Consider the following 22,003-nt stretch of genomic DNA (forward strand, 5'->3'; position numbering starts at 1 on the left):
CAGTCAAATATTTTGGCCCAGAATCCTGATAGTGAAGGGCAAAACCAAAAAGCATGGGACAGTGTGCCCTCCGACACCCGACCATTTATGTAAGGGTTAATGTACGACGAGGTGTACATTATCACTTTTTAAGGGACGACGCGAGAGGCGTGAACCGTCCGAGGCGAAGCCGAGGATGGTTGCCTCCGCGAAGTCCCTTAAAAAGTGATAATGTACACCTCGAAGTGCATTAACCCGCTTATACCATGGTCACTTGCCAACAAAACAATAAGACCAGTCATTTATATTTCCATGTGTAATAAATAAAGCAATCTAAATGGCTAAATGTCTGTTATTCATACTGTAAATCAGTCTTCCACGAAATAAAATAGTCCCTCCCACTATTCCACCACCCTCCGTTTTAAAGCCGACTCAAACGTTAACTTTATCACAGGAATGCGGGTTTAACGATGTTTTGCGTTCTACATTAAATGAAGACATTACCGTTTGGCAGCTTGCTTTATTTTGTATGATAGATACGTATTGGCCAAGTATATTAACATTTAAGAGCGATCGAGTTTCAGGAAGTAACACAGAGCAGCGGGGGCTGTATGTGGTGACATGCAGAGAGAACTCTCTGCGTTAACGTCTGCGGGTCTTTAAGACGTAAATGGCGCGAGGCAGGAGTAGAGTGAAAACTATCTGCTTTCAGTATGTTGGAGTCCAGGTATGTTTTGTACAAGGACGTCTCTCAGTGTGTTGCTGTTAACTGCCCATTGCGTTGTTTTCTTTTTGTTGATCTCGTCTTTTTCCTCTTTGACTTGATTTGTGCATAGCGGGTGGACCCCTTGATTTGTATCAGTGATAAGAGGCAGCGCGCGCTCTCCCAGAGCGCCTGGCTGCTGGTTGCTGCAAGTTGTAAACAGGAGGTTTGACAGTTGACAGCTGAGAGCCCGGTTTCTGTCAGCTGACCAAAAAAGGTCTATAAAAGCATTTCAAAGCGCTTTTTAACCCCCCGGTCTCTCCTTCCATCTCCCCTGTCTGTGTTCAGGATCCACATTGAGGAGATCAACCACATGGTGCTGCTCCATATGACGGAGAGGATGGGCTATAAGCACAGCGAGGTGCTGAGTGCTGTTCTCACCAACCGTGCCTGTCACACCCTGGCCGTCTACTTCCTGCTCAACAACAAGATGAAGAGACTCTCCAAGGAATACAGGGTGAGGGGAGGGGATCCCAGCTGACAACTACAGCACCTCATTCAAAACCCCTGCACACACACACACACACACACACACACACACACACACACACACACACACACACACACACACACACACACACACACATATATATATATATATATATATACATATACATATACATATACAGTATATATATATATATATATATATATATATATATATATATATATATATATATATAATTTTTTAATTCTTAGTGACATTTACTGTTTCAGTGCACTGATGTAATTTTGGATGATAATGTTTATTTATTTTTGCTTATTTTATTGAACTGTAAAATATCCTGCCTCCATGTCTTTGTCACAAGTGTTTGATATTTGAGGGATCATTGCAAAAAATGTGTTTATGTATGATATACTACAAAAGAATATCTTCCGATATATCGATATCAGAATTTCTTTTACTCCCTAATATCGGTATCGGTCTCAAAAATCCAGTATCGGTCGGGCTCTACAAGAAACCCAATTTAAAATACAAAGACCAAAGGGAGCAGCGTGCTTTAAAACATTCCAAAGAGTTTGTTGAAATAAAGATTCAATCTGCTCTATAAAAAGACACCAAGCAAGAAAGAGCAATGAGACATTTTGGGGGGAATAAGGCAAACTTGAATTTGTTTTATTGGCTGAAAAAGAGGTTAAACACCACAAGCTTTTCTAATGCCAAGAGCTGTTGTAACATAGTTGTGTTCCCCTGTGGCTGTTTCAGGAGATGCAGTACCAGGAGAAAAAGAGTGAGAAAAATGAATACTTCCAGACCCAGTGGAGGAAGCATGTCGACAAGGTCACAATCCCTCCCAAACAGACGCCCGTCTACCTGGCTGTCAGCAAGGGCCCCAGCAAGGAGAAGAAACACAGGACAGGTGAGGAATCAGCTATGACACAGATGCTAACCCTATGCAGTATGGATCAGCAATATTTTAGACATAATGAGTTATTAAAGTTCTCAGGCACCATGCCTGATTTCCGGCCTTCAAGTATTAATTAATACACAGGACAAGATGTTACTATCCCTTGTGCCAAAATCCGAGGAAAAACACATTTAGAAGCCCAATCCAGAATAAAACAAGCTAACAGGCTAACAAACCAATAAACAAGACACAAATCACCAGTTACCTACCCTAGCCAACAGCAGTATGAAGCATGTCATTGGGGTTTTCAAGTGGGCACCTTCCTACACCGATGTTTCGTTAAGTTAGGCCCACGACACCTCAAGAAGGCTTAACGGTGTAATCCAGTGTCCTGGAAACACCCCCCTCCATGCTACCAACGCACAACTGCATATTACCTCACTATCTAAGCCTAGCTATCCAGGTCGGTTTGGTATGACATTCCTAACGGGAGCGTACCTATGTTCCCCGGGTCCTATATTCCCCGGGTCCTATGTTCCCCGTTTTTGTGGGACCGGGGAACATAGAACCCTTCCTAACCTCCCCCAGACCCTAACCCAAAACCTAACCTCTCCCACCCCTCACGCCTAAACCTAAGGTCGGCATTGCGGGTGGTCGGCATAGCGGATAGACACCCCAAATGTTACGGAGAGTGTTAAAAACGGGGAACATAGGACCCGGGGAACATAGGACCCGGGGAACATAGGGATGACCCCTTCCTAACTACACCACCACTGTCAATGATTCAGCCCTGTTGATGCGGACCGTCAATCATGACCAACAACAAACAATCAATCTTACCTTAGCGAGCTCCCCAGCTAGCATGTTTCCTCCTTAGCCACAGCCATTCACTTGCTCGTTCTGCTGCCTGAGACATGTTGCTAACCGCAAGTTTCAGGCTCCGTCCCCGAATGCCCAACTCAGTTAGTAGGGCAATAACGGACTTTGCCACAAAACCACGGCAGCCCACCTCTACAGGCCGCACTCGAGCCCTCCAACCTCGCTGCTCTGCTCTGCTGCCATTTCAGCATACCTAGCTTTCTTGCGCTCATAAGCCTCCTCAACTCGATTTTCCCACGAGACTGTGAGTTCGATAAAATAAACTATCTTCTCTACCTCAGACCACAGTAACAAGTCCGGACGTAGCCGGGTGCTAACTATATATGCTGGGATGACTAGCTGTTCATTCAAGTCAACCCTCATTTCCCAGGCTCCACCTACACTTAGCTGCCCTAACTTGTGCCTGACCTTAATTGGTCTAATCTTTTCTCCCTCACGTACAAATTTGATCTGTCTAGTCTCTTTGCTAGCAACTAGAGAATTTACTTCTAGCCGCTTTTCCTCAACTGCAGCTGCCAAACATTTCAACACCTGGTTGTGACGCCAGGTGTATCGCCCCTGGGAGAGACTGACCTTACACCCTGACAGTATATGCCTCAGTGTACATACACTAGAACACAACGGGCAGGCACCATCCTCGCCCAACCACTGATTTAAGTTCTGGGGAGATGGCAGCACATCATAAGTAGCCCCTAGAATTAATCTAATTCTGCTGGCCTCCATGCTCCACAACTCTCTCCACTTCAACTTTCTCTTCTCTACACTCTCCCAGTTCACCCACTGTCCTTGCTTTGCCTGCGACACTGCCTTAGTACATCTTACTGCCTCCTCTTGCCTATGTACTTCTTCAACTACCATCTTCCTCTTTTCTATTACTGATGCCTTGTTCCACACAGGTTTCCCTATGCACAACCCTAAGCCTCCACGCCCATGCTGCACCTAAGAGCTGACTGCTTGCTGTACTGCCTCCTTTGGGTTCCACTTCCTCCCTGTTTTAACTGTGGGTGTGACACTCCTAACCACTGGATCCTTTGACTGAGTCAGAGTCATTTCCAGTCTAACCTTGAACTCCTCTGTCAGGCTAGATAATGGCAATTCCAATATGCCTTTCCCATATAAGGCTACACTGCTTAGGCAGCGTGGGACTCCGAGCCATTTTCTAATGAATGAGTTAATCATCCTTTCTAGCTTTTCTACCTTTGAAAGGGGAACCTCATACACTGTCAGTGGCCACATCAACCGAGGCAACAATCCAAACTGCAAACACCACAACTTTAACTTTCCTGGGAGCCCTGACTTGTCTATACTTGAAATACCTTGAATCATTTCCTGCCTCACCTCCTCAAACTGTCCCTTATCACTGAAACTTGCAGCATACCATCTTCCCAAACTCTTGACTGGTTTCTCTAACACTGTAGGCACCACCTCATCATTTATAACAAACTTCTTACCTACTACCCTCCCTTTAATGATTGAACTACTCCTGGACTTACTTGGCTTCACTTTCATTCTAGCCCACTGCAGATTACTATTTAACTTATCCAACAATCTGCTAGTACATGGAGCGGTTGACGTCATAGTCGTCATGTCATCCATGTATGCCCTAATTGGAGGGAGCCGCAGCCCTCCCTGCAGCCTTTCTCCACCCACTACCCATTTTGAAGCCATAATAATGATCTCCATTGCCATGTTAAAAGCTAATGGGGAAATTGTACACCCTGCCATAATGCCTATCTCCAGCTGCTGCCAAGCTGTAGTGTACTCTGCTGTGGTAAAGCAGAGTTGAAAATCTAAGAAGTAAGCTTTAACTAAGCTCTTTATACTACCTGGCACTCTAAAGAAATCAAAGGCCTCCCATAACAGACTATGCGGCACTGACCCGAAAGCATTAGCCAGGTCCAAGAATACTACATGCAGGTCTCTCTTCTCACGCCTAGCTGACTGGATTTGGTGCCAGATCATGCTGGTGTGCTCTAAGCACCCGGAGAAGCCGGGAATTCCAGCCTTTTGCACCGAAGTATCTATTAGCCTATTCTTTTCTAGGTAACTAGACAGCCTCTGTGCCACAACACTAAAGAAAACCTTCCCTTCAACATTAAGTAGACTGATAGGTCTAAACTGACTTATCTCTAACGAGTCCCTTTCTTTAGGAATGAAGATAACCCCCTGCTCTACGACACGCCTTAGGAATAACCTGCTTCTTCCAGACTACCTTCATCAGCTTCCATAGAAACTGCAACACATCTGGAGCACTCTTATACAGCCGGTAGGGGACTCCATTAGGACCCGGGGCTGAAGAGGCCCTTGCACGTCTCACTACTTCTTGAACTTCTTTCCACCTTGGTGGGCTATCATCACACTGGCTCTCTATTTCACCGATAGGTGGAATATCAGCTGGGACTGTCATCTCTCTAAACCTTTCCCTATATTTGTGAACCTCCTCCAAATATTCCTCAAGATTCTGCTTAGGTACCATAAGGCTACCATTCTTCTCCTTACTAAACAATGACTTCACAAATCTAAATGGATCCTTATAGAATGCTATTCTAGCTCTCTCTTTCTTTTTCCTATTTTTCCTAATGCTCTCTGCTCTTCTTAAAACTGCCAACCGCTCCCTCACATCTGACTGCAAGCAATCAATGCCTTCCTTCTCAACCTCTGTAGCTTTCCTCCACTGCCTCTTAAGCTGTCTTCTCTCCTGGATAAGTCTATCTATCTCTTGTTGGCGCCTAGATTTAACTACCTCACCCACTAGTTTCTTCCTTTTCTCAAAGACGCCAAACCTTTCCTTACCATAATCATAAATACGATCTCCCATTTTCTCCAACTTACTCTCAGCAGTTCCTTTAAGCTTCTCTAACATCCTAACCAAATCACTATTGATATCTTCCCACTTCCTACTTTCCGCTGCACCTGGCCACTTAACTCTAGGCTTCTGACCACTAATCTTCTCCCTCTTTGGCTGGCTGGCCTCTCTGCTTTCCTCGGTGCTAGGACCTGCCTCAACATCAGGGGTGCTGATGTCCTGCGAACTGTGGGTTACTTCCTGTCGCTGGACTTCACCCGACTGACTTGATAAACTTCTTAAGAAATAATTATCAATGCAGGGTCCCTGTGTTCCCTCTACCAAGTGATGTTACTGTGACGGGGGTGTTATTAAACATTATAAAATGGAGAGAAATCATACCATTTTCTATGTGAAGTTAATGGTTTTGAGTACTGTCAAATATACTATAACAGACTTGCCTGTTGGAAGATTAGATTTTTAAAGTGAAAAACAAACTAAGTCTTAAATGTTGTGTAGCTGATGGTTACCTTTTATTCAGTCTCATATTGCTGGTGTTTTGGGGAAGTGGAAATTCAAATGGCTATATCCAAAAATGCCTATCTTAACGTATTCCCTCAGGTCTCCTCCGTGCCATAACCGGTGGCCATCGTAACTCCCCTCTGGCTCCACCCGGCACTGTGGCGTCTTCCTCCATGGAGTACCTCGAGATCCATCCTCACTTTCCCAACACGCCACAGCAACGCCGGCGCCTGGCCACCCTGCCACAAGTCCACAGCCCGACCAGCCCAGAGCACAACATCCCCGCTCCTCCGGCGCCGTCGCCGATCGGCATGCATTCCTTCGACTCGCTCTCCAAAGCCGAGCAGATCGAAGACGCCCCCGCCGCGCCCTGGTACAAGCTGAGAAACGGCACCTTCTCCCCCCCGCGCCACGTCTCCGCCTTCCAGCCCGACTCGTCCTACTTGAAGAAGGCCACCATCCCCAGTCCCCCCGTCCTCATCGTCAACCCGCAGCCCAACAAGAAGACCACCTCGTCGGACTGGTCCGACACCAGCGGCAGCCCCCCCAGCACCGTGGGAAGCCCCAGAGGAGGCTGCTCGGCGTTCAGTCCTCCCAAGTCGGCGTTCAGCCCCCTCAACCCCTCCTCGGCGTTCAGCCCGCCTTCTTCCGGCGGGGGGGGCAGCAGCGATCCCGACAGCCCGACGCACCGCAGCAGCAAGTTCCCCTCGATGGGGATCGGGCAGCTTCTGAAGAAGAAGGTCCAGCTGCAGCCGTTCACCTTCCGGGCGGAGCAGGTGGTGGAGGAGGTGGTGTCTCCGCCCCCCTACCCCATGCAGACACGGCTCTGTGCTTCAGGTGCACTCAAGACTCTCTGCTGAGGCACATAGCAAAACAACAGAGACGGACAAAAAAAGACTCATTTTGACCACCAGGGCCCCTCACAACTTGTGTAATGTAAGTTGGAGTGGTCTTCCAGAGCGGCCTTCTGAAACTGTGAACTGTCCCTTTATCGTGACCGAGTCACCTTTTTTTTGATAAAGTTGATAAAAAAAATGAAATGAAAAAAATGAAAAAGAAAGACATGAGGTTGAGTGGGGAGTCAAAGAAATGTAATCGGTTACCACTCTCATCGTGTAATAAAGAGGTGAGTGACACTGAGAAGATGAGATGTGATACAGATCCCTCAGCAATGACTAAAACCCCGCTGTGTCCCAGATACAGTGCAGGCATGTCGTAATATGGGCCTTGAGAACAAGGCGTGTACACACACACACACACACACACACACACACACACACACACACACACACTGTATTATAGACTGAGTGAGAGATGTAATACTCTCTTATGTAATAATATTGCTGTAAGTGATTCCAAACTGAGGCGGAAACTGATTCACACCAGCTAATAGACCCTGACCCCTGACCCTGACCCCTGACCCTCACCCTTACATAGACCCTGACCCCTCACCCTTACACTAATTAGGTGTATTTACTGTCAACGTGAATGCTTTTGTCTCTCTCTGTGAAAGATACCCACTAACCTCCAGCCAGCCGGCACTATATCCTCAATGCTGTGTGGATGAAGATGCTCACAGCACTATTTATTTATTTTTGTTGAAAAACCAAAACTTCTACAGTAAACAACAGGGTTCAACATCTGTTACCTCACAGCATCATTCATTACCTTCAATGTCACAGCGGGAGATCGTCATGCGCTTGTGTGGCAGTAGCGCCCATTAGAATCAACATAACATAGAAATAGAGACAGTCCGCATGTTTTGGAATGCCCACAAAATGTTAAACGGCTGGCGTGCGAGTGGGGTAAAACCGCCGATTTATCTCATGGGCTGACTCACCAAAAGACGGTGCTGGGGCTCTAAACTACAGGTTTGGGGGTTCTAGAGCAAAACACAAGACGTCTGCTCAGATGTGCGTTTACTGCGGTGGTTAAATCCCCGATCGTGTCTGCCTGGGCTGGGCTATCAAGCTAAATTCTAACTTTGTTGAATGGATAGAACGGGGGTTTTTACCCCACCCTGACCCCGCCCCCAGCAAGGCTGAGCCAGCTAACCCAGCGTCTATTGTGGGCGTTCCTAGAGCCTGTATGGGCCTTCCCAGACATGCGGACTGTCTCTATTGGTATCTAGAGTCATCCTTACACTTCATAGACATCATCAATTATATCACTCCACGTTGATAATAACTCACATTTACAACTTTTTTTTATAGCGTTAGTGTTGCACCACCTCGATGACCTACAGGCAAAGTGGTGTATTAATTTGTAACTGTGAATGTCTAGCTACAGTCTGTCTTTCTCACAGCAGGATACACCTGCTCTTGGAGTCAGTTCTATATAATAAAAAAAAAAAAGTGTCAAAAGCCTTATGAATCGTATCAACCTCGCCAAAACTGCCAGTGATTAACTTCCTATTGTCTTAATGCTGTAGTTTGTGTGCAATAATAGTCCTAAGTGTTGACTGCCATGATGAAAATTTGCCAAGAAATTTTCTGAGAGCGATGTGAAATGTTGTGCTTGTAAATACAGTACGATTCCAGTATTCTTGTCACTAACAGTGTTCTTTCTGTAAGGGATTCTTACGTCTTCGTTGAACTAACATTTTTCACAAATACTCTGACTGACGCTACAAAAGGCTTCCACGTGCACACAAGGCTGGTCACTGTTATTAAAATAAGAAAGAGTCGGACAGAAAACCTGCATGCAACTTTTAGAAGTCAAAATGTATTGTCAACATTTGAAATGATGTCTTTGTACTTTTTTTGGCTGATACTGAGATTGATACGGACTGGGGGTGGGGGGGGGGGTGGTCTTTTGTAAGATTTTTTAATGGATGGTTTTGTTCTGAGTGTCAAGAGATTTTTATGCTGTATAAAATATTTTAAATATTTATACTGAATCCATTATGCGTCTGTCTGGTCCTTCACATGCACCTACACTGTCTGGTTCCATACTTGTACATCATGTACACTTGTGGGTGTATAGGCACATAGCAATACACAACTTCTAATCAGCCAATAAATCATTAAATCATTATTCATTCAGTAATTCCACAATAGTCAACCACATTAGCTATTTTATTAATTTCTGTAGAATGTACACGTAGACTTGCGGCCATCATTTGTTTTCCGGGGCTCTCGGCTCCTGGTGGAAATCAGCCTCTCGGATGTGGAACGCTGTGTCAGGACTTTACACCCTCGCCCAAATGTGCTCTCACATTTCCCATGAGACACCTGTGGTGCTAAAGAAACCCTCGCAACAGCTGAATGACGCTTGGCACTACTACACACACAGTTATGCACCCTCCCCACACACACACACACACACACAGTTATGCACCCTCCCCACACACACACACACACACACACACAGTTATGGACCCTCCCCCCCACACACACACAGTTATGCACCCTCCCCACACACACACACACACACAGTTATGCACCCTCCCCACACACACACACACACACACACACACACACACAGTTATGCACCCTCCCCACACACACACACACACACACACACACACACACAGTTATGCACCCTCCCCCCCCCCCCCACAGTTATGCACCCTCCCCCCCCCCCACAGTTATGCACCCTCCCCCCCCCCCCCCCACAGTTATGCACCCTCCCCACACACACACACACACAGTTATGGACCCTCCCCCCCCCCCCCCCACACACACACAGTTATGCACCCTCCCCACACACACACACACACAGTTATGCACCCTCCCCCCCCCCCCCCCCACACACACACACACACAGTTATGCACCCTCCCCCCCCCCCACACACAGTTATGCACCCTCCCCACACACACACACACACACACACACAGTTGTGCACCCTCCCCACACACACACACACACACACACACACACAGTTATGCACCCCCCCCCCCACACACACACACACAGTTATGCACCCTCCCCCCACACACACACACACACACACACACACACACACACACACACACACACACACACACACACACAGTTGTGCACCCCCCCCAACACACACACACCCAGTTATGCACCCTCCCCACACACACACACACACACACACACACAGTTGTGCACCCCCCCCCCCCCCACACACACACAGTTATGCACCCTCCCCACACACACACCCAGTTATGCACCCTCCCCCCCACACACACACAGTTATGTACCCTCCCCCCCCCACACACACATTTATGCACCCTAACCCCCCCCCCCATACACACACACAGTTGTGCACCCCCCCCCCCCCCCCACACACACACACACACATTTCTGCACCCTCCCCACACACACACACACACACACACACACACACACACACACACACACATACATTTAATCTACTGTGGCTCCCCAGTCACAATCATAAAGATCTTTTGGTAACACTGCCCTGACGAGACAGAGGAGGGGTGGACGAGACAGAGGAGGGGAGGGGATCCCCAAAGCTGAAGGGACAGACAACACAAACAGGGCTCTCCGATTAAACGCGGCTAAGCCCACAAAAGCCGAGGGCTTCTAAAATGCATTAGAGACGGAGCTTTTTGTTTAGCAAAGACAGGCGGTCCGTTAGCCAAAATCCCCGGGCTCAACTCAGACAGGCTGTGGCAAGGGACACATGTGGAGCGAAAGGGCAGTGCACACCGGAGGCCATAGGGTCCAGCAAGTGTAAATTGGTTGGTTGGTTATGTTTTAATGAACATACACTACCAGTCAAACGTGATGTTTTAATGAACATAAACTACCAGTCAAACGTTATGTTTTAACACTACCAGTCAAACGTGATGTTTTAATGAACATACACTACCAGTCAAACGTTATGTTTTAATGAACGTTATGTTTTAATGAACATACACTACCAGTCAAACGTGATGTTTTAATGAACATACACTACCAGTCAAACCTTATGTTTTAATGAACATACACTACCAGTCAAACCTTATGTTTTAATGAACATACACTACCAGTCAAACGTTTTGACACACAACTGATTAAATCTACTATATTTTTCATTACCCTTTTTCATTTTTCATTACCCTTTTAGCATCAGAGCTTTGGGTGGGCTGTCATGGACCACTGAACCCCTAGGGGGGTCCGGGGGCATGCCCCCCCGGAAGAAAATTTTGTACAGTTTCAAGTAAAAATGGATCAAACTGGCGCACTTTGAGATCAAAATGAAGAGACTAGATCTATGAAGAACTAGACACATCAATATCTTCTTTACCGTTCTGTGGTTTTACAGAGATGAAAAAATAATTGTTTCCCTATATATACTATACTATTAGAGTTTTCTTATTGAAAGACTGTGTGTATTTTGTCATACCTGACAGTTTCGACTGCTGCTTCCTGCAGTCTTCCTCAGAGACGTCACGTGATGTTGTTGTGACGTGCTGTATGGCTGGTTTATGAAGGGTTGGCCATCCCACCTGGATAGGTAGGATGACCATGCCCCCTGCTGGCCGGTAGTTTATGGAGGAGGACTGTGTCCCAGGTGTGGGATAGCATGTAGGCCCCCCCATCCCGGTTCACAGTCCGGGGTGCACGTTTCCGTATCTCCATTGCTTCCCTGATCCAACGGTGGTATTTGTTGCTTTCCGATCCGATGACCTTGGCCTTCTCCCAGTCCATGATGTGATTCTCTCTTTTACAGTGATCCAAGATGGCTGATTTCAGATTCTCCTGGTCTGCTTTCTGTTTTGTTGCACGTGTGACGGTGTGCGCGCGCCGCGCTCCAGTTGTTTCCTTTTCACACTCTTTCTGGTGTTCTTCCTTGCGTGTGCCAAATGCTCTGCCCGTTTCTCCAATGTAAGTCTTATTGCATGATAGGCATGGGATCTCGTATATTACGTCACACTTCTTGGTGGGATCAATGCGGTCCTTGGGGTGCACCAGCATCTGGTGTAGCTTGGTGTGCGGCTTCACCGGTGTGCTTATGCGGTGTTTTCTCATCGCCCTCTGTACTCGCTCTGTGAGCCCCCTGATGTAGGGAAGGGTGACCATGCCCAGGCTTTCTGGCTTGGTTGTGTTTTTCCTCTTTGTTTCCCCTTTGTTTATGTTCTTCTGGACTGCTTCCTTTCCCTTTGTTATGGCCCAACCTGGGTAGTGACACTGGGTGAGTGCATGTTTTATGTGTTTCTCTTCCACCTGTCTATCTTCTGGGTCTGTGATGATGCTGGTGCGGTCATACAGGGTTCTAACTACTGATAATTTGTGTGCTGTGGGGTGCTCTGATGTCCATAGTAGGTGTGTGTGTTGGTTTCCTGTATATCTTTATTTTTATGTTTCCCTCTTGTGTGTGTTGAATTTTCATGTCCAGGAAGGCTATGGCTCTGTCTCTTCTTCGTGTGTAAATTTGATGTTGCCAGTGGTGTCAATAGAGTTGAGATGGTCCGTGAGTTCCTGTGTGTGTCCCGTTTTTATTTTTTCCAAAATTTCGTCCACGTATCTCTTCCAGAGAGACAATCTGCATTGGCCGGGGGCAGTTGCAATGGCCTTCTCTTCCAGATCTTCCATGAAGAATCCACTCATGATGGCTGACAATGGATCACCCATAGCAAAACCCTCCTTCTGCCTGTAGGTCGTCCCCTTGAACTGGAAATACGTGAATTTGGCTACAAAAGTTAATAGGTTGGCTATGTCTTCCACTGTTAGATTTGTGCGTTTGCGTAGTGTCCTGTCTGCTCTGAGCCGGTTCTGTACTATATTTAATGTGATGTCTATTAGAGTGCTGCAAACCCAAGGGTACCCTCGCGGGCCCCTCGGGCCTGCCAATACGGGCCAAGGCCGGGCTCGTTTTTTCTTTTTTTTTAATTAATAGGTCCGGGCCGGGCCGGGGTCGGGCCGTTTTTCAATAATTAAATAAAATAACGTTGTATTACTCGCTTGATTTTACACAGCAGAGCAGTCACACAAAGAGGAGGAGCGCACACTGCACAGACACTCGCCTAGCCACAGCCACACACACACAGACACACACACCCTCACCGTGACGTAGTCTGCCACTCCGTCAGCGTAAAAAACAACAACAAAACAAGCCGCGTGTGTCCGTGTCCGTGTCGTGAGAGAGAAATAAGATCGATGGACATAAAACAAAGTTTGCGAGGGGAGAGTTAAACAGTCCCCACTGCAGTAGGGAAAGCTCATTTCAACCTGTTCAAAATGAACCCATCTACCATACATTGTGAGGACACTAATGTGACGTTATTCAATGCAGCTATAAACGGTAAGTCTGCTGTTTTAATTTCGATATGCTTGAGTGACATAATGTTTCAGTTTGTGGGCATTGTTGCTGTTGGCAATTAAACGATCTAACGTTCTCTTTCTCGAGACATGTGTGGATGTTGATAGGCCACGGTAGCGTGTGTGAGAGGGGGAGAGAGAGACAGAGAGAAAGCTGCAGTGTTTGTCTTCATAGGCAACACAGTCTAGCAACGTTTTGTACCAACGAGTTCAGCAGCGCGGCAGCATGCACAGAGAGGGAGAGAGAGATGTGTCGTCATATCGTGATATTGATGTCGGGCCTCGCAACGGGCTCGGGCCAATTAATTTCATGACTCATCCGGGCCGGGTCGGGCACGGGCCTGCATGTCACGGGCCGGGGAGGGCTCGGGCCGAGATTTCAGGTGTGATATGAGGATTTCGTCTGTTTCTACTTTTATGTTACTCAAGTCCTGTGCCAGCTGTTTGGAGTTCTTGCAGTGTTGTTTAGTTAGGCCTAGGAGCGGTTTTATTAGCTCGACTAGGGCTTTTGACAGGTTGTATGTGACTGATCCTATGCTATCTACGATTGGGCGAAGCGGGGTTCCAGTTTTATGGATTTTGGGTGTGCCATATATACGGGGCGTGATGTTGGCTGTGGGTACCAGGTGGTTGTACATGTCCTTGTCTATCTTGTTTTCATCTACTAATGGTTTTAGTAGTGCCTTCAGTTTCTTTTTCTTTTCCTCTGTAGGGTCCTTTTTGAGGACTTCATAATGTGCTACTGTCTCCTAACATTGCCTCCATTTGTTGCTCATATTGTTCTGTGTTCATGACTACTGTGGTTCTGCCCTTATCTGCTGGTAGGATTGTGATGGATTTGTCTTTCGCCATCTCCTGCATGGCCTCCCATTCTTCTTTATTCATGTTGGTGGGTGGTAGCTTTGATGATTTCAGGATGCCCGCTATTTCATTTCGTAGTTCTGCCTTCTTTCCCTGATCTTGTATTTTTTGACATGCTATTTCCGTTGCTAAAATGAAATCTTCATACGGTATTCTTCTCGGGTAACTGTCAGGTATAACAAAATACACACAGTCTTTCAATAAGAAAACTCTAATAGTTAATAATAGATAGACGAAATGAACTTGTTTGGATTTATACTATATATATTCTGCATACAGGTTACTATATGGTAGAATTATGCTTGCATAAATAATACCAAAATCACTTCAGGGGAGTTTCAAGTAAAGTAACATTTTGCTTTGTAGGCAAAACAAAAGTAAAATTAAATCAAAAGGGAACTTCCTAATTTATTGGCTGGAATAATATTCCGACAAGATAATAATATACTGTAAGCACTAAAGCAGGAGTTTGCAGTCAACTAGTTGAAATGAATATGTGGCAGTATTTGTGGGGGTCAAAATCTATGATTGATTGATTGATTGATTGATTTATTAAGGTGTCATACACATTGCTGTGCCCAGCCCACATGGGCTTGCAGGACACACAGAGAATACAGCAGTAAGAACAATGTATAAAACAATACAATAAAAACGTCACAGCACCAATACATTCAAAACAACATAAGACGCGGAGCAACATATTGCTCAGACCCCCAAAAACAGATCCGTACATCATTCTCCAAACAAAATGTTTTGTCTTTGCTCCCATGCCTGGCAGATAAAGTTTGCAGTGAAAAAGATACCTTTTTTAAAACATAGCTCGAGTTTCTCATAGTCGTCCAACTCAAAAAAGTCAGCATAAATTGAAGACATTTTACTAAAAAGTACAACCCTTGCCTCATCATAAGCAGTACAGTAGAACAAGAAATGAATCTCGTTTTCAATTTCCTGTAGTTCACATACTAGACAAAGTCTATCTTCTTCAGGGATAGCTTTGAGTCTACCAGTTTCTAGTGCTAAGGGAAGAGTCCCCGAGCGTAACTGTGCACACAGAGATCTTTTTCGTCTGTTTAAGTCAAATTTCACATCTGTTTCCACACAGTAACTATCTTTTATGAGGCGATAGGTTCTTAGTTTTGGTTTATGCCATAGGTCGGCAGACCATTTGTCTTTGTACAGCATAAACATGTTATTCATAGTCACACGCAGGGCCGTAACCAGGGTTCCGAAATAGGGGAGGTCCAGCAAGGGGAGGCGGATTCGGTGGCGCCCGCAAGGGTGCCGCCGGAAAAAATTTGAGGGTTTTTCCCCCCCTTTTTTAGCCATATTTAGAGTAATATATCATTTTAAATCAACATTAGGATTATACTGTTGTGATGTCATTATTCAGTATATTCTCTTTCATGTCACCACCTGCTCAGCTCTCCTGTCAACATAATTGTAACTAACAAACACAAACTGTTTTAGCCAAATTCATATCAAAATGACACCTACAAACACAGGTACACAACCCAAGCCGTACACAACACACAAAGTCATCATCGATAATAAAAAAAAACATACAGAGGGACATTTATTTATTCCTGATAGGAACGATTGAAAAATAAAATAAAATATATTATGTTGTTTTTAACTTTACACCACCTCTTTTTGTTACTTATTGGGTCATGAAACTGAACCCATGCATATAGCCACCTGCATACCTGACTTCGGGAGCTTGGCAATTGGCATCATGCATGATTAGCCAGTAGCATCCCAACGTGTCACACAGGTAACATTACTTAACTCATTCACCGCCAAAGACGTCTTTGACGTGTTATCAGTAATAGCCATCCACGCCAAAGACGTGTTTGACGTGTTTTTGTTTTTATTAGTACAGCGCGTAGTTCAAAGACTTCCCCAGCCTGTGACATGTTATCAGGTCCCTAGCCTCAAAGACAAGGCGACAACACGTTACACATACCGCAGCTGTTGTTTTGAAATGGAAGAGGAGGAGAAAACGGAGAAACGCTGCCTGTTGCATAGAGGAGAAACGCCATTGAAACACCCCTCGGCGCGCTGCGCTGGTCGCCTCTGCTGCAGGGCGAACCTGGATTGAGTTGTTCATGGTAATCAAACCAACATGATCGATCCGGTTCCAGCGCCTGGTCCCAAAGCCAAGCCGACCCCGTTCCTGTGTCGCAGCATTCGTCCCAGCCCGAACGAGAGGAGGAAAACGATGCAGAGGCAGAGGAGGCTAGACGCTGATCTTAGACCAGTTTGGTGTTCCCCTCCTATGCTAATTTGCGGGGCGATCAGTAGTGTTCCCTGGGAAGAGGTGCGATCCAGCAGCAGCTGTGGACAGAACTCTCTCTCTGTGTGTGTGTGTGTGTGTGTGTGTGTGTGTGTGTGTGTGTGTCTGTGTGTCTGTGTGTCTGTGTGTCTGTCTGTCTGTCTGTCTGTCTGTGTGTCTGTCTGCACACTCACTCACACTGAGTAAACTGTATTGTTGAATGTAAAAAAAGCACTTCATGTATATATATATATATATATATATATATATTTTTGTCATTTGTGTCATAACGAATAATATTTACATGTCTGATGTCAATACAGTTCAAAATAAAAGAATTGAGAGCGAGTTCTGCCTGAGATTGTGTCTTTTACAAAAATGGCCTTTTCTCCTGTTTGTCTTCTCAGAGAGACCTTTTTGGTGAAAACAGGGTGTATATAAATGGCTATAAGTAGAGTACAGAACATGCTAAAAGCTCACTTTTTTTTCCTGGTGAACCCAGAGACGTACATCTTCATTTTGAGGTATTGCAAATCACTTTGGTGCTAATAGATAATTTACTGTGGGTCTTGAAAGATGACCAACAATTATGAAAATCTTTGGCCTGTGCTAAATATTGGCAGTCCTAAACTGGCCATGAATGAGTTAAGAGACAGACTAGACACTTACTTTCTTGGTTGTTGCTAAAAAATCTGTCAGTGTCACTCACTGTCTGTCGTTCACTCGCTCACTGTCTCGCAGCTCGCTCACCTTCAATTATCTCGCCAGGCAGACAGACAGTCATCACTCACCACCATGCTGCTGCTCTCTCGGAATCAAGTTACCGCGGACGCGGCATCAGATGACTTCCTGCCTGACCTGCCTTTCGTTTCAAAATAAAAGCGATCCCGTGTTTTTCATGCTTTTCCATGCAGATTGTTTTATTTAAAAAAAAAGAAAAAAAAGAAAAAAGAAAAAAAAAAATTCCCTCTGAAATATTAGGGGAGGTCCGGATTTCCCCGTCCTCATAGCTAGTTACGGCCATGGTCACACGTGTGTCACAGATTAACCTGTTATGAAAAATAAATGACAGATTGTTTGAGTAAAACAAGGCTTTCAATTCATTTGCCCATGGATGACCATGAGCAATGTCCCAGTTGAAGATCTTTTTAGTTAATCTCTGGTCAGACATTCTCACCAGTCTATTCCAGAGTCGGAGCATTTGAACTTTGTGTCTGATATTTGGGGGCTCCCAACCCATGTCACCACTAATGGCCAAAACTGGATTGAGTTTATGGACTCCTAGAAAATATCGGATGGCTCTGTGATGTATAGAGTTACAGCTTGGGTGTTCACGGGAACCCCAAACACCAGAAGCATAATCTGACACCGGACAGACACATGAGGTATACAATTGTGTATAAGTATGAAAACCTAGATTACCGCAGTGTTTAACTTTGTTTAGTACAGAACCCAATGCTCTTCCCGCAGATTGAGCTAGGACATTGACTCCCTCCTTAAAGGTCATATGCTCATCTAGCGTCAAGCCTAGATATTTATAGTGTTCCGTATATGAAAGTACTATAGAACCAAAGTTAAATACAAAAGAGCTCCTCACTTTTGATGTGGGTCTAAAATGTACTATTTGTGTTTTGTCTTGGTTCACCAAAAGTCTCCATTTCCTGCACCAATCAGCAACAATGTTCAGCATGATCTGCATGTCGTTTTCATGCTCAGCGAGCAAGACTATATAATCTGCGTACAGTAATATGCTCACAATCTGGTCGTCAATTTTAATTCCCCTGTTGCATGCCTTAATTTGAAGGGCTAAATCATTGACAAAGATTGAAAATAGGGTTGGGGACATAACATCCCCTTGTTTGACGCCGGATTGTTGGGGGAACCATCCAGTGAAATATTCGTTAAGTTGAACACGCGCTACAGGTGCTTGGTAAAGAGACTTAATGGCATTATAGAATTTCCCATTGACCCCGCAGTCTAACAACCTATATAGAAGAAGATCTCTATTTATCCAGTCGAATGCCTTCTGAAAGTCAATGAAACAAACAAAAGACGACGTCCTTTCCTTAATTCGTGCACGTATAATAGAGCTGACTGTATGGTCAATACAGCCTCTGGCTTTCCTAAATCCATTTTGCTCATCCACAAGCACCCCCGTCCTCTCAAGATGCTCGGTAAGTCTACTATTTAATAATGAGGAATACAATTTATATACGCAACTAAGAAGACTTATACCCCTATAGCTAAGAGGCAGCTTGGGATCATTTTTTGATGATTTCGGAATAGGTACAATAATACTTTTGTGCCACTGGGTCGGAATGGTGCCACTATCAAAACAAAACTGGAATAACTCACATAAGACATTAAAAAGCCTTGGCGACTTCAGCACCTCATTTGTAACTTCATCAATTCCGGTCGCTTTTTTCGTTTTGCATTTTACTATTGCATTTTTTATCTCGTCCATAGACAAATTTACATTTAGGTACTTATTACAACTGTTTATATTAGTAATCATATTATTTTCCATTACTTCTTTTCTGTTAGTTATTTCCAACAAAAAAGTTCCGTCGAAAGAATGATTACAGACAGAAAACAAATCGGCAAAATCCTTCTCCCACTTTAATAGTACCACTCCTAAAGCAGAGCTACAGCCACCATTTTCTAATGTTACCTCCATAGGTATCTTATTTGCTTTTCTAGGGCCTAATCTATTAATTTCCTTCCAGAACTGTTGAGGATTATGAGTTTGCAGGTGGTCGATCTGTAATGAAAGGCCTCTATCAAATTTGCGCTTTATGGTGCGCAACCTTTTATCAAATTTGGCTTGGTTTTCTTTCAAATTTACTCTCAGCTCCTCCCTCCGTTTTTTATCCGTAGGCTACATTTTAAAAACAGTTTCTCAGCTTTTCTTACATTAACCCACAAATTCTGTAGTTCGGGGTTCCAGTAAGGTTTGTAAGCTTTTCTAAAACCCTTATGGTTATTACCTTTCTTTCTGGTACAGTTGTTCAAAGCAGAGTAGATACATCCGCACAGATTATCGTACCAGGTGTCCAGACCCTTTTGGTTGCCTTTAGTGCAGCCCAGTTGTTTGATGAGGTCCCCCAGTATGGTATTGTATTGGCTAGAGGCCAAAAAAGAATCTGGAAGTTGCCTCACTGGTGCAGATTTTGAATTATATGGTGGATGTGATTCATCCTTGGCCACATAGGGACTTACTAAAACCTTTGCAACCAAAAGAGAGTGGTCGGGCAGTTTACATCTGTCACCCAGTAGAGAGAAACCCTCTACTCCCACTCTCTCAATTAGCTCGTTTGGAGTGAAAACATTAAAGCTAACACAATTATTTAGTCCATGTGGTACAACAATATAATCTACAACTGCTTTTCCCTTACCTGAGATTGAGGTGAAGTTATCCTTGCATAGAGGGATTCTTCCGTTGAGTACACAACATTTTACATCTCTCATAAATTCAATTAATGTTTCCCCATAGTTATTTACTGTGGTATCTAAGTTGGATCTAATGGGGATATTATCCACATCCCTTATATAATCCTCAAGTTTACCAATACGGCTATTAAAGTCACCACATAAGAACACGGCATCCACACCAGACAAACTATATACAGTAACTGGGTTGTTAAGGACCCAAAAAAGGAGTTGGACCCTGCAGTTCTAGTGGAGCCTTCAGGCGGTAAATAACAGGTGAAAATAACAAAACAGTATCCAGAGGTTATATTTTTAAGTTGTAATGCCAGTATGCCTTCTATTGATTTATCCCTTACCTGAATTTCATATGATACCAACAAATTGTTATTTAATAAGAATCCTACTCCTCCTGATCCTTTTACTGCTTTTACATGTTTAGCTCGGTTATGACCGTACCAGGTATAGGCTTGTAAATCAATGGTTTCGTCATGTTTCAAGTGAGTTTCATTAAGGGAAATGATATCAGGATTATGGTCCAATAAAATCTTTTTCCTCAGCTCGCAGTTGCGGGTGGTCCAGCCATTAATATTCCAGTGAACTAGAGTAAGCTCATTGATAAAAGCAGGTTGGGTGGGTTGGGAACTAATATGGTATGAGAGGGACCCATTGTATAAGCTCACTACTAGTGGAACATGAAAGGTGGGGGGTGGGGGAGAGAGGGGACCTACATTAAGGGCGGACGGCTGGGGGGAGGGGGCAGCGAGGAGGATAGGTTTTGTAAGTGAAGTACTGTTTACGCCCCTGCTACGGTGAAAACTGGGAGATTGCATGGATAGTCAATCAGATGGAGGACTACTGATGTGTGTGTAACGGCTTGACTTTAGTGGTGGTGCTTGCCTGACAACGCCACCTAGGTTTGTTTGGATAGAGCCTAGGAACTCTATTAAAGGTGGACCCAAATGTACCAGGTAGGTTCTTTGTATACAAGGGAGAGCAGTGTAACTAGACCCAAGGACAGAGACGGAAACAGCTGTACCCAAAACAAATGCCTTTTATTTTCTACAATATAAATAGGTGTTAAAACCTGGGCATTTCAAACAAGGGGTAAAAATGGGGTTAGGGGCTTTAAAAGCCAACTAAAATACAGGGAATAAAAATGGAATAAAAATGTACAACTAAAAAGTCCAGATAGAGTCCCGTGTGTTCGATGGTCCCAGTCAGCCGCCCAACAGCGCCGCACCAACGTTCAGGCAGTCCTTCCCACTGCGCTCTGGCTCCGCTCCGTCCTGTCTCGGCTCCGCCGTCCACTCCCTCGGAGGTGGCGTCTATAAGACAAAAGGCTGGCGAGTACGTGTTGTCGCGGTCCTACAGCAGTAGCACTATAATACTGTGCTTGCAAATTAACGTAACTGTTGTTCTATTTCAGGAACTCCCGGCTAGACCGACAATCACTATAACAATCGTGAGCTACTCACACTGCCCTGGACCAGGCTCCAGCCTCGTCCAGAATGGCAATCCGGCCTGGGTTATAGTGTGTCGGCTGCTTGCTCCTCCTCGGCCGGGGTCCTGGGTCACAGTGGCGGGACGTGGCTGTCTCGGTCGGCTGTTGGCGGGGACGTGGCTGTCTCGGTCGGCTGCTGGCTGGCTCTGTCTGCTGTGGCTCGCTCTCCCCTCCAGTCCTTTGCATCTTCCTAATAAGGGGAAATGCTGCCCCGCTCTGCTCGCCCATTGGCTCCCCCGTGTCCATTCCCCTGCCCCAGGTGTCTGTAGTTTGCGCAATCAGCAGTCCAGGCAGAAACTCCCAAAAACACATACACTCCAACTCCAAACCAAACCAAATTGAAACATGCAAAATAATTAAAGCAAAATGTATTAAGGCAAAAGTATGTAATATAAATGCCACATCTAAAGTAATAATAAAGGAC

General features: G+C 45.1%; 1 protein-coding gene across 1 annotated transcript in view; it reads left to right on the forward strand.

Moving 5' to 3' along the window:
- hunk (hormonally up-regulated Neu-associated kinase) overlaps positions 1–9,048 on the forward strand; it is a 29,428-nt gene extending 20,380 nt beyond the window's left edge. Inside the window, exons 7-9 of the mRNA XM_083634782.1 lie at positions 1,031–1,199; positions 1,950–2,103; positions 6,377–9,048. Of these exons, the coding sequence (XP_083490908.1) occupies positions 1,031–1,199; positions 1,950–2,103; positions 6,377–7,137 (1,084 nt within the window). The 3' untranslated portion in view covers positions 7,138–9,048. The remainder of the gene's footprint in view (positions 1–1,030; positions 1,200–1,949; positions 2,104–6,376) is intronic.
- The last annotated feature ends 12,955 nt before the right edge of the window (positions 9,049–22,003 follow it).

Source organism: Poromitra crassiceps (genome assembly GCF_964638095.1).
Source record: "Poromitra crassiceps genome assembly, chromosome: 1".
Classification (NCBI taxonomy): domain Eukaryota; kingdom Metazoa; phylum Chordata; class Actinopteri; order Beryciformes; family Melamphaidae; genus Poromitra; species Poromitra crassiceps.